The sequence below is a fragment of the Mycteria americana genome, chromosome 7 (assembly GCF_035582795.1).
Source record: "Mycteria americana isolate JAX WOST 10 ecotype Jacksonville Zoo and Gardens chromosome 7, USCA_MyAme_1.0, whole genome shotgun sequence".
Taxonomy (NCBI): domain Eukaryota; kingdom Metazoa; phylum Chordata; class Aves; order Ciconiiformes; family Ciconiidae; genus Mycteria; species Mycteria americana.
In genome coordinates this window covers 38,185,411-38,197,411 of record NC_134371.1, presented here as the reverse complement: position 1 = coordinate 38,197,411, position 12,001 = coordinate 38,185,411, and the positions used below count along the sequence as shown (strand labels likewise).

The following is a 12,001-nucleotide window of genomic DNA, read 5'->3' as shown; positions in this document are numbered from 1 at the left end:
ACAGTGATGTATTAAACTCTAAAGCAATTAATCTAAATGTTTAAACAGCTTTATTCCCTGCCCCAGATATCTTTCTCGTGTGACACTTTTCTGTCACTGTGGAGGGTTGTCCAGGTGGATAACACCAGAAACCTGAAAAGTGTCAAGGGGTTACTGATAGGTGCCCCTATCAGTAAGCCTTCAAAGCATTAGTCCTGCAACCCAAACTGGAGGATTTAAATGAGGGGGAGGAAAATTCAAGATATGAAACATTTCTGATCAGCCAGGCATCTCCTTCCTCTTACCCTCAGGAATTGTGTGTGCTAAACAACTCAACTAGGGTCTTGTCCTCAAACCTTTGTTAACTCTTCCCCAGTTAAGAGGAAATGTTTACCATTTGGAGGAAGTATTGATGAGAGAGAAGAAGTATTCCCTGCAGATAAGTTTGTTGTAGGAGGACTGCCCATGTGTCTAAAAGGCTTGGATGCCATGTTTCACCAATGAAAGTAACTTGTGGAGGCTCAGGTGTTCTTCGTGTCTTCATACCAAAAGAAACCTTGCATCTGTTTCCACTTGTGCAAAGACTTCATAACAGTGAAGTGTTAACAAATGGAGTTTGATGTCAAAATAAGGGAGATTTGCAATTAATTTAAAAGGCTAAAATCTCCATAAACTCTGACGATTACTTCCTTACTATAGTTGCCCTGTATGTTATAACAGGCTCTGTATCAGAAGCAATATAGGAAGAAAAACCCTGAGACAGACAAGACTTCCAACTGGTTTCCAGAGAGAGAAATTGATCTCAGTTGCTGTAGAGTTGTTGAAATATTGAGTTTTATGGGAAGAAATTAATTTCACTGCGTACTTTTAGGAAAGGTTCATCTGTTGTACTTCAGTTTACACTTAAGTTTGTTAGAGCACTAGTTGATGCGAGAACAAAGTAGGAAGAGATCATGCTAGATGAAGTTATGGGATAGTCTGTAGATAATCCATTCATTCTGATTTATTCTTCTCAGCTGGACAGCTACTAGTTTTTACCCTGTCCTGGTTGGTGCAATGGCTATGCGTGTTTGTGGGGGAAAAAAGATGCTTCCTCTGGTAATAGTCTGTCTTTTTGTCTTGATCTATGGTGTATGTTGTGATGAGTTCATGAAGGTTTTGGTTTGTAGCCTTGAAGGTGTTTGAACATAACAAGGCTTGTGAGCTTTCAACATCGTGAATCTGGATGCTCTGTTTAAGCTGCTTGATGGGAATTGTGTTAATGCTTTCACAGTATTTCTGCAGAAAATAACTTCTGCTGTTCTTGTGCTTCTTCTAGAATTGGAAAGACAGTTGGACAAGGGTGTATAACTCTTTTCCTAATGTGTTTTTCTAGGCCATTTTTTTCTAGGCTGTCTCTGTGGCACTGGGAGGCTCTGCTGAGCTTTTTTGTAAACATTTAAAACCAGCACCAGGAGACTCAGTCAGGACCACTTGCTGTTTGTGCTGTACAAAGGATGATGTCACTGCCTCCTGAGGGGCCTTTGGTCGAGGAAAAACAGGAAGACCGAGGAAGAAAACTCAGCACTGTGCACAGCTACACTTGTTAGTAGATAGCAAACTGAAATCAAACTCTGACCATGATCTGATGTTTAGTGTTGTGCAAGTTCAAATTAATATTTCCACCCAAGAATCTTATATGGCAGTTCAGTAGCACGGTGGGGTGTCTCTTATCTCTGAGCAACTCTAACCAGGGGGTTTCCTTTCATCCACATACTCCAGGGCTGAGAGTTGTCTTTGGAGAACTCTTTGTATGTGTGTCTAGACAGCTTCAGACTCAAACCAGAGGGTTTTGGAGTGGACTTGCCTGGTGGGTGTGAAAGGGGTTTGGATCTGAAAGGTTACCTAAAAAGAATGATATGAGAGTCTGCATTTCCTACTGTGGTACCTTCTCTGGTAATTGATGAGTGTAAGTTTGTTGTTTTGTTTTTTTTTTTTTTCTTCTCGGACATTGCTTTCAAATATTGTTTTAACCTATTGCTGCTAGCCTGTATGTTTGAACAAGAAGGTTGCCAGTGATCATGCCTTATTCTTGAATTCTTCAGTCACCTCTGAAAAGACTGAATTTCAAAGGGAGATGTTTACCTGCCTTTACTGGGAGCATTTACAACTGCTAGTTGCAGGGTGGGAGTCAGTTGCTTACTCACACTAGAGTAGTATGCAGCTCATTCACTGTGTAAGCTTGTTTGTCCTTGAAGTTTTGCTGTGAGTTTTGCTTAGGTGAGACTAGCTCTGAGTTGTGCTGTTGGCTTGTTTTTCTTAACTGACATTCAGCTCCTTGATATAAGAGAAGATCTTTCCAGTCCATTAGTTCTTGACTTGCATGTTCTGAAATCCCTTTTCCACATGTTAAAAGAAACATAGGCTATTTTGAAGTAATCTTTTTTCTTTTGTATGTCTATTTGTGTAACTTGGGACTTTCTTCTTGGGACTTTTTTCTTTTATATGTCTGTGTAATGTTATAACTACTTCTTGTAGTTCATTCAGTGGAGTTGAAACAACAAGGTTTAACTGCTGAATCGAAACCTTCTCCTTGTCCATATTGCCCTTTCAGTTCTGGGAAAGCATCTGTGTCTGAGAAGAGTTTATAATATGTGCTTCTATTTTAGCATACATTTCAGTGTTCATTCTAAGTGTTTTTGCTGACTTAATCTGAAGTTTGACAGGCGTGATTCTGCCCATCATTGGGACAGGACTTGGCTTGCTTTCTGTGCCCAACATAGTGAAAAACAAATTAAGGGCCCATAAATCTGGATATACTGGAAGGACTATAATTCATTTAGCTTTCCTTAAATGTCCCTCAATGGCTGGCAATTATAAATCAGTAGTCTCATTTTTCAGAGTTTAATTGGAATGAATGTGGACTAATTTAAGGTCTTTGAGAGATTAAAGCTAAACCACAAAAGACTTGAGCCAACCTACCAAAAAAAAAAGCCTCAGTGTGAGCATTAGTAACTCATTTGATGCTGACAGTATGAGAAGGTTCTTCCTAAAATAAGCATGAAACCCATTTACCTAGTTTTTAGACTTGCTGCTATTGGATAAGTTTGTGGTAGGTTCAAATTGCTTGCCTTAATGTAACTAGAAGGAAGAATTGGTAAATGGAGTCCCAGATCTCATACTTTCAAGTCTGTGCAATAGTTAATAAAAGCTGGCCAATAAAAAAAGTCTCTGCTCTTGTTCCTATAAAAAGGTCTCCTGTTTATGTGATGGCAGCAACTGTCAGTTATTTTTCAGTTGTCCAGTTTGGCTGTGAGCCAGTACATTGTAGAATAGCTGATTTCCTTGCTGTAATTTTGGAATTTCTAAGTGGTTTTGTAACTTCTTTTTAAATGGGATTTATGAAAGTGGGGGAGTAATGATATTTGCCTGCTAGTACAGGCACGACCCTTGCTATGCAAGTGTCGCTTAACTTTACCACTAATCTTGGAGCTATAGCACCACCTGCTATTCTTGCTGTAGGTTTCACAAGGGAAAATGGACTTATCTGTTATGGTGTAGTGGTTTGTAAATTCTCTGTGGCAGTCTAGTTTTAAACCATTAAACTTGTGCTGTCTGTGACTCAAATTAAATATAAACTGAAGTGTTCAGAGTAGAGAGATTAGGATATAAATACAATGTCATCTCATTCCAAGGAAGAAGCAGCCATGTTAGAAGTAGGTGTGGACCCAGCAGTCCTTTCCTCTCCTGTCTTCAGGGACAAGAGCTTTTTTTTAATGTTGAAAAGGTAAATTAAAATGGATTATCTAATGCAGAGCACACAGATATTTGGAATGCTGATCAATAGTGGGGGTTTAAGTGGTGGGTGTGTTTTTGTAAGCAAAACTTTCTGCCACTTACAGGATCAAGCTTAAGCACTCGAGTGAATAAGTCTTTGGGAGTAGCTTGCCAAATGTTCTTGGGAATATGTCGTACTAAGTGTAATACCCCTTGCAATACTAGTAACTTTGGATTTGGGCAATTTGATATTCCCTATAAATTCAAAACGACAAAAATTTGTCTGGCCTTTAGAGAATGTGTTGTGGTTAATAAGCTTTCAGTGGACTTGCCAACTTGGTCACAGCTTCTGGTTGAATGCCACAGTGCTAGTTGTCTGTAGACTTTTATTGTGAGTTGAGGAGAGCCAGGTGGACTTCCAGTTTTCAATTTTATTCATTAGATGTGTGCATCTTAGTGAAACAGACTTGCATTGGAGCTGAGTTTTGTCTGTTTAGGTCCAGACTCAGCTCTCACCTAGAGAAGTGTGTGTGTTCAGGTCTTGCAAGGCTGGGTATAGGCTGTGTGAGTGTTTGGATGGGACATGTCTGCTGAATAAGAGGGGGAATTAGAGCTGGTAAGCAGATGACGTTCTTGCTTAGGGATAAACAATCACCAAGTCTGTAGCTTCACAGTTGCTAGAGATGAGTGAAGCCAGGTTACTGACTGACTGAAAAGTAACTGCAAAACCCTGAAAAATATTGTGTGACACAAAGAAGGGAAAGGGGGTGTAGGCTGGTGAGAGGGGAAGTCCCCTTCTGACCCTTTCAGGGATAGCCCTCAGATTGACTGGAGTTTATGCTGTAATCCAAGGTAAGTACCACACCTTTGAAAGAAATGCCTCATGGCGCTTTCTTGGTGCCAGGAGCAAATCTATCCATGGTCATAATAGGTGGTTTTTTGCCAATCTGAAAATTTTATCAGTAAGTTTAAATTGGCAATTGGCAGGTTAACTGCTAGCAAGAGAAATACTCTTAACACCTTTTAGCAAAGTATTTCATGTTTTGTTAAAGGGTGGAATGATCACTGTCTTGTTCATGGTGGTTTTTTCTAATTATGTTCAGTGTTTGTAAACCAGTTATACCTTGCATGCAAGATGTTAGAGGAGTATAAAAGTATTAGTTTGAATAATGTGGGTCTCTAGTTGATATCAAAGTGTCTTGTGCTCATGTTTTGTACTGTTTCACAATAACTTTGTCTTGAATGTGGTTTGTGTGCACACTTATGTTAATCTATGCATATGAACTTCCTGTCTAGTGACTTTTGAATCGTGTAGCATGCCAGTTAAGATAGCTCAGGTTCCTCTCTGAAAAGATTGTAATCTTGTTGGTGGTGCAGTGCAGATTGATTTAGACTTCTCCCATTCTCTTATCCACAGCAATTGGAGCAGATCCAGAAGGAGCTAAGTGTTCTGGAAGAAGATATTAAACGAGTAGAGGTGAGGTGCCCAGACATTGTTCTGACTCTGGCAATTTTTCATTTTCATCAAGCTGTCTGCCTTGCTGTGGGGCTGCTGTGTTAAATTTATAGCATTTGAGTCAGTAATGGGAAAATGAACAGATGATGGTCTGTCTTTAATTTGTTCATTTACTTGATGTCTGCAAGCTGCAGATTGGTAAGAGGGGTCTTCATTGAAACCTAGCTCTTATATAATCGTATCTTTCAATTCCTTTGTGTTGGTAGTAGGTATTTTAAAATAATTGCTAGAAATCAACAGCCAGTATATTGATCATAACTTACGATTTTTGTGCGTTGCAGTGTTCTGGTTATTTGCACATGCTGTTTAAATCTTAGCAGCATGCCACTTTTAAAATGAAGAGGTATTGGGGGGTGCACAAGAGAGCCATAATGCAGAGACTGGGTAGGAACAGACCAGCTCCCTGCTGCATGTCAGAACAGAAGCAATCTGCTACCTCCTGATATAATTCCCTTAATTCCTTAATGATGGGGGATCTCTTGAGATTTTTAAGAATTATTCTCCAAGTATTTGTAAACCCATCAGCTCAATTCTTCTGTCCTTACTGAGTCCTTAGGTTCCTCCTTAGTCCTTTCCTCTAATCATTCTAGTGTTTTGATCTTAGAATAGGAGAGTGATGTTTCAGGAATGTATCAGACTGCCACCTCTCAAAATAGCATTCCCTTAAAGCTTCTTGGGAATTAGTTTGCAGGTCTGCTTCTTTCTTCTTGCTTGTCTCAAGCAGTTAGCATGAGCTCTCAACCACTGCCCAAAAGCCTTTTAGATTTCACTTCCAATTTATACGCATGCTGATGAATTATCAAAATATAAATAGAACTGACAACTGCAGGAACTTCCCTTCAGCTGATAGCTATGTAAATGGTAACTTAGGTCTGAAAAATGCTGTTATCTACTATTTCCCTAAATGTTTCTCAGCTCTTGGGAAATAAATACACCTAGCATGTTTCCTTGAGACTGGTAAAATAGGTCTTCAGATCTTGGAGAACCTATTCCCAAAGCTGCAGGATCCATCAAAGAATATCTAGCTACCTGCTTTTCTGCTCTTTAATCAGGCACTTCAGTGGACTGCAGCTGAGGTACGTATCTGGTGTGTGACAGTGACCTTGGTTCTGACCTCTAAAGCCTGGGATCTCTCTCATCACAAATATCCTACTCTCTACCTAACAATTAATGGGCACCTAGTGGGAGTTTGAAAAGCACCGGTAATTTTGTCCTGGAACACTTTGCGCCCCTAACTAATGAGCTGCAGCATCCTGCATAGCTTCCATTTCTCAAACAGATGAAAGGTACAGTCTCATACTGAGTACACAGCAGTGATGTAGTCTGGCAGTGACAAAGCCAAGTTTATGTGCAAAGTTTGCCCCACTTGTTTTATGCACACTTGCCCCACAGAAGACTGATAGATCCTCTTTTAAGTCTGGGGCATGATACTACCTATGCCCTGTCATCTTGTGGCTGTTCTTGCCATGACCCATATCCAGCATTACTTTCCAGATGCAAAGGCTATTAGATAAGTTTGCACATATCTCAAATGCAGTTATAGCTTGCTTGTTCTGCCATGTTTAAGGGAAGTGCTGGGTTAGAGACAATTGGATGGTAATCAAATGCATTGATTTTTGAAGTATAAACTCCAGAACTGCCTCTTTTGGGGCAAAAAGCACTGCAGTTGTAGGATTTCTGAAACCCAGTTGGAATGATAACTGAAAAAAAAAAAATTGAAGGAAATCAATGTTTCCTCAGGTATAGTAAAGACTTCTAGGTGAGAGTTGAATAAATGTAGATACATTTGGTTATCTGCTTGGAAAAACAAAACATTACTATGTGAACACCTTATATTAGATGGTGCCTACTATTCGTGTTTTGTCAGCTTTGCTGTAACATGGCTTTCCATTTCAGGAAATGAGTGGTTTGTACTCCCCAGTCAGTGAGGACAGTACGGTGCCACAGTTCGAGGCTCCCTCACCTTCACACAGGTATGGAGCTTGTAACTTAGAACTTGGATTTCAAGCTGTACATATTGCACTGTACTTGCTAGTCCTCTCTGTGCCGTGCCCAAAACACAAGTAAAACTAGTTTGAGTGCCGTACAATATTTTCCTGTTCTGTTTCTGATTGGTATAAACTTTCTGTGAACAAAGCAGTGAAGAAAAAGCCATCTGAGTCTGCAGTTGGATGAAAAGTCTACTCTAAACCAGATGCTGTGGAAAGCTGATGGTTTTAAATGTAGTGTGGATTAGTTAACTTGAGTCATAAGCCTTTGCTATGGTATGAAATATTACTGTTAATACATGCTACCTTTTCTGAACATTAGGCAGTTCTGCTTGGCATATGAAAGATCTTAATTTTGGACGATATTTGTGTCCTCTGGCTTCACACTCAGTGTGAATGGCTAAAGGTATAGGCTCACAGGATCAAAATTTAAAATATACAGCCTATTGATTCTGTTTATCTGCTGTCTGTTTTGATTTAATGAAATGTGGCCACACAAAATAACATAATAACATATTTTCAATGTGGATTTTTGTCTGGAATATTGCATAGTCTGGTTTCTTGATGATAAAATTGCAGATGCTTTTTGTGTCCAAGTTGCATGTGCCAGGGTTTGAAGTGCTTTACTTCTCTATAGCAGTGGGTTTTGGTTGTAAGAAAGCTCTGATTTCACAGGGCCAAGTTATGTTATTAAATGAACATCTCTCCTACCTCTCCCCAGTGTATTTTCCTAATAGAGCTCTCTAAACTGTTGACTAACATTATAAAATTGTACTGGTGCCTTTTCTGTAATTAGCAGCTCTAGACCTAATAGTGCAGAAGTAAGAGAGAAAAAATGATCAGATTTCCTCCCCTACAGAGATTTAGATATAGTGCTCTAGTAAGGTGCCTAGCAATACTGGCTGGGAATTCTTACCAGAATGCTATTTCTGGACACAGAGACCAGAATCTCTCATATTTCTATGAAGCTCTGGTTGGCCCTAAGGGAAAGGACAGGAATATGGCCAAGATGGATGGGAACAGTGTTATTCCGCCTTTCACTGCTTGCCTGATTTTTGCATGCAGGTGTGTTTTTGATGTGGGTTATTGCTGTTTTGCCAAGCAGCAGTTTTGTGAAGCTGATGAGATTCTTGTCAGGTTCTACTAGTTTTCGTTATTGGCTATTAAATAGATTGCTTATTGTTTCCTTCATGGTACTGCTGCTTGGGGAAAACTTGAGCACTAGTTGAGCTGAATTTGTTACATGTTGAACGCCTTCAGGCCTAGAAACCTTTCTTTTTTAACAGAAGACTGTACTTATGAGAGGAAATGTATCTCTATTACTTTAGCCAAACTAACAAACAAGCTCCCAAATAACTTTTTTTATCTGTTGAAAGCTGGCATAACACTTAAAGCCCTGGAGTTTTGGTGAAAGAGTTGGGGAAAAAAAATAATCTGCTGTGTGAGGCCTACACTGGTTTCAGTCTACTGAGAGTTTCTTATTATTCCTTTATGCCTGTTTATTTCATGTCCTAGGGTCAATCATTCTCAGTTCTTGCTTTTGAAGATATAAGAGTCCAAAATATTTTAGTGGCTTTGGATGGATGTGCTTAACCTGAGGTCTGCTGGGAGATGGCGGTGGGTTAGACTATGGTGGGTGCAGAGACAATGGGCTCTTTCTTGCTTGATCTTCTTATGCTTGTCTGGTTCCATCTTGGCTATGCTTTAAGCTTTTGGTACAACATGCAAGGGGTGTGATGCAATAGGATGTTCTGAGGTTTTCTAGGGTATGTGGGGTTGCCTTTTTCTCTTGGCTTGAGAAGACCCCTTTTCTGTTTCTCAATGACATTCTTGCATTAAGAGGTAGTCTTAAGTGGTCAAAGAGAAAATAGTATATGAAGGTAGTGTCCAAACAGGCATTGATTGTTGCTGGACTCTTGTAACTTTGGTCCCCTGCCCTATTCTTACAGTTTTGTGTAATTCAAGTAATTGAATTGGTTTGAATTGCCAGAACTCAGATTCCAGAAAAGTCTACCACTTGAAATTTGTTTTGTTTTCAACATTAAATGTACATTTTGGAGAGTATCTCAAGAACTGTAACTTTGACTCCTCCTTGGAAAGAATGCTGCAGAACAACTGATAGGAGCTTTAAAATATGCTGATTTTTTTTTTCAGCTCTAACTGAAATATTTAGTCTCCAAAGTGCATTTTAAAGATGCTGTGAACCAGTAAGAATGAAATACAAATATAGTTTGAGATGGTTTCACTTCCAAGTTAAAATGTTATTAAACTTGCAGAGACTTTTTAACTTATCAGTGGATTAAAATGGTATATTTAAATTGTTAATGTGCTTAACACCCTGCTAATGAAATACAATTGTATAAAATTTTACTTATGTGTCTTATAAATTAGTACAAGGTTATCATAGACCCATGCTGAGATGAAGAAAATCTCTTTAGCCTTTGAATTTAAAGTTCAAGAAAATAGTTCTTTGGAATTTGGTTTATCTGTTCTCTAGTGACTTGCCCTTATTCATCTACTTCCTCTAAATCACAGGCTTGCTTCATTAATTCTCTGTTTCTTTTCATTGTTTGTAGCTTCCCCCACACACACTTAACATCTTCAAAATGTGAAATTAATATGCCTCCCCCACCTTCTTTTGTAAGTTCTCTAGCAAAAAACCAAGTATGGCTATCGAGTTCAATACATTCTTGGCTTCAAGAAACACGTGTTTTCTCTTATGCTTGTACAGGGTATGATGAAATATTAAATTGGGTAATAGCACAGCACTTGTTTACATCATTGCAGATTGCTGGGCTTGTATACTAATAGAGAACAAGAGGGGAAGAATAAGGGAAAAGAACAAATAGTTCTGTGTAGGGTTTCTCTGAACAGGCGTGCATGCTATTTTTGCTACCAGTAAATGGTGCAAACAGGAGATACAAATAAGCAACTTCTCTGTGACTACATATTCAGGCAGTATTACCAAATAACAAACTATCACTCTAAAAGGAGTATCTGGGGAAAGATTCTGATCTAAAAATTAGTTGCCTGGTAACTCTGATTCGGTTATTGAAATCCTGATCTCCTTCCCCTCCATTTCTTCTAATTATCCCCTCCCACCCCTGCAAGGGAATAACAAATGGGATTTATAGTCTGCAGGTTGCTGTGTTTTTGTTGTTGTTGTTCCAGGTTTTTAAGTATGTTGTGTTAGTGTAGCTGAATTTCCTAATTGAACCTAATGTTACAGCTTTTAAAAAGAATTTGGAGGGAACTTTTGTAATTTTCTGATTATTTGCTTCCTATTTTTAAGAGGAAAAACATTCAAGCATATGTCAGTTAACTCAGCTACAGGCACCGCACAGAAATTACTTTTGAATTTGTATTCTGGTTAGGGAGATGACATCTGCACTTTTGAAGGCTTTACATCACCAGACAACCTGCAGCAAAACGAGACCAGATGCTATAATTCTGTGTGTTTTGCTGTTAATTGCCACTATACCTGCTTCAGAGCTGAAGGACTTTTTCATTGCTTTTCAGCCGAGCGTCTTATTCATGCTGTTCCTGGCAGGATCTGCTGTACGTGTTTCATTATTTCGTGTGGCCACATTCTAATTTAAAGTTCATTGTCCCTGACCATGCCTGAAACAGCTCTGCTGTTTTCTCCTTTGCAATAGCTTGCAGCAAATAATGATTTTTATCCCTCAGATTTTCTTGGTTGCAGCTTTTGTCTTGCCTGTAACAGAAGCCCAATCAATCTCACCTTACAAGTTAACCACTAATGAGACTTTAAAATTGTCTCTCATCTTCTGTTTCTACTTCCCTCCACCTCCAGGGGAGCTCTAAAAGATTCAGAAATATTTAAGCACTACTACCACTGTTTCATCCTTCCAGACTTACAGGTACCCTGACCCAGCATTTCAGCCAAACCACTTGTTTTATGACGAAGAATGTCAAGTCTATGCATCAGTTCTGGCAGCTGTTACATAAACATCAATAGGTACAATCATCTTTTACAAAACCAGGACTTATAGCCATGTTCTGGCAGCTTTTTAAAGAAACCTTAAGCTTTCCCAAGTGATGCTTAAATCTAAGGTTACCTCATAAGTAAGACTAAGAATAATGAACCCAGATAGTTTCTTTTCTGTCCAAGCCAAATGATAGCAGAAGCAAGTGAGTTATAAAGACTTTTAGAAACAAATCATGGTGATGTCTGTAATGTGTTCTCTGTAATTAATAAAATGGTGTTCTTGTGTACTAACCTTTACTTGTCCTAAAAGTGTTTTAATTTTTTGAGTGATAAGGGTGCTTTCATATGGCTCTGGTGTTTTATTGAGAGCTAAATATTTTGCCCATATGTGCAAGAATACTGAACCACCTGTTTTCTGCTTATATCAGTAGATCCATTTGCAGTTTTGAAAGTTAAATCTCTTGAGTTTGCATATATATGCTATGCTTTGAAAACAGTGATTTAAGGTATGTTGTGTCATTATAGATACTATGTAGCTATATATGGTGTAGCATTTTCCAATAATAGTAATCCTGGCTGTCAGTATTTTTTTAGTTTATTTCTGTATTTCATTACCTGTGTCTGTTTTGTGTGTCTTCAGAGATGTCTGGAATACTAGTGTCTGAAGCTGATTTCTCTAGCTTTTCTCTTCACAGTGCTGTTTCAAATGCCACGGCATTAAACTTCTCTTTTTTTGAAAGGAACTGAAAACCGATGGTAGCATGTTATTTTCAGAATGTCTTATCCTGCATATTTCATACAAAAGATATGCTT

At 38.7% G+C, this 12,001-nt stretch overlaps 1 protein-coding gene across 4 annotated transcripts in view; it reads left to right on the top strand.

Annotated features, from left to right (window-relative positions):
* The window catches only part of COP1 (COP1 E3 ubiquitin ligase), a 131,842-nt gene that overhangs the window by 21,394 nt on the left and 98,447 nt on the right, over positions 1-12,001 (top strand). For all 4 annotated transcript variants that reach the window (XR_012776504.1, XM_075507895.1, XM_075507894.1 and 1 more), the window contains exons 7-8: positions 5,153-5,212; positions 7,148-7,224. Coding sequence is in view for 3 of the 4 variants with exons in the window: in XM_075507895.1 (XP_075364010.1) it covers positions 5,153-5,212; positions 7,148-7,224 (137 nt within the window). In the remaining variant the exon portion in view is untranslated. The remainder of the gene's footprint in view (positions 1-5,152; positions 5,213-7,147; positions 7,225-12,001) is intronic.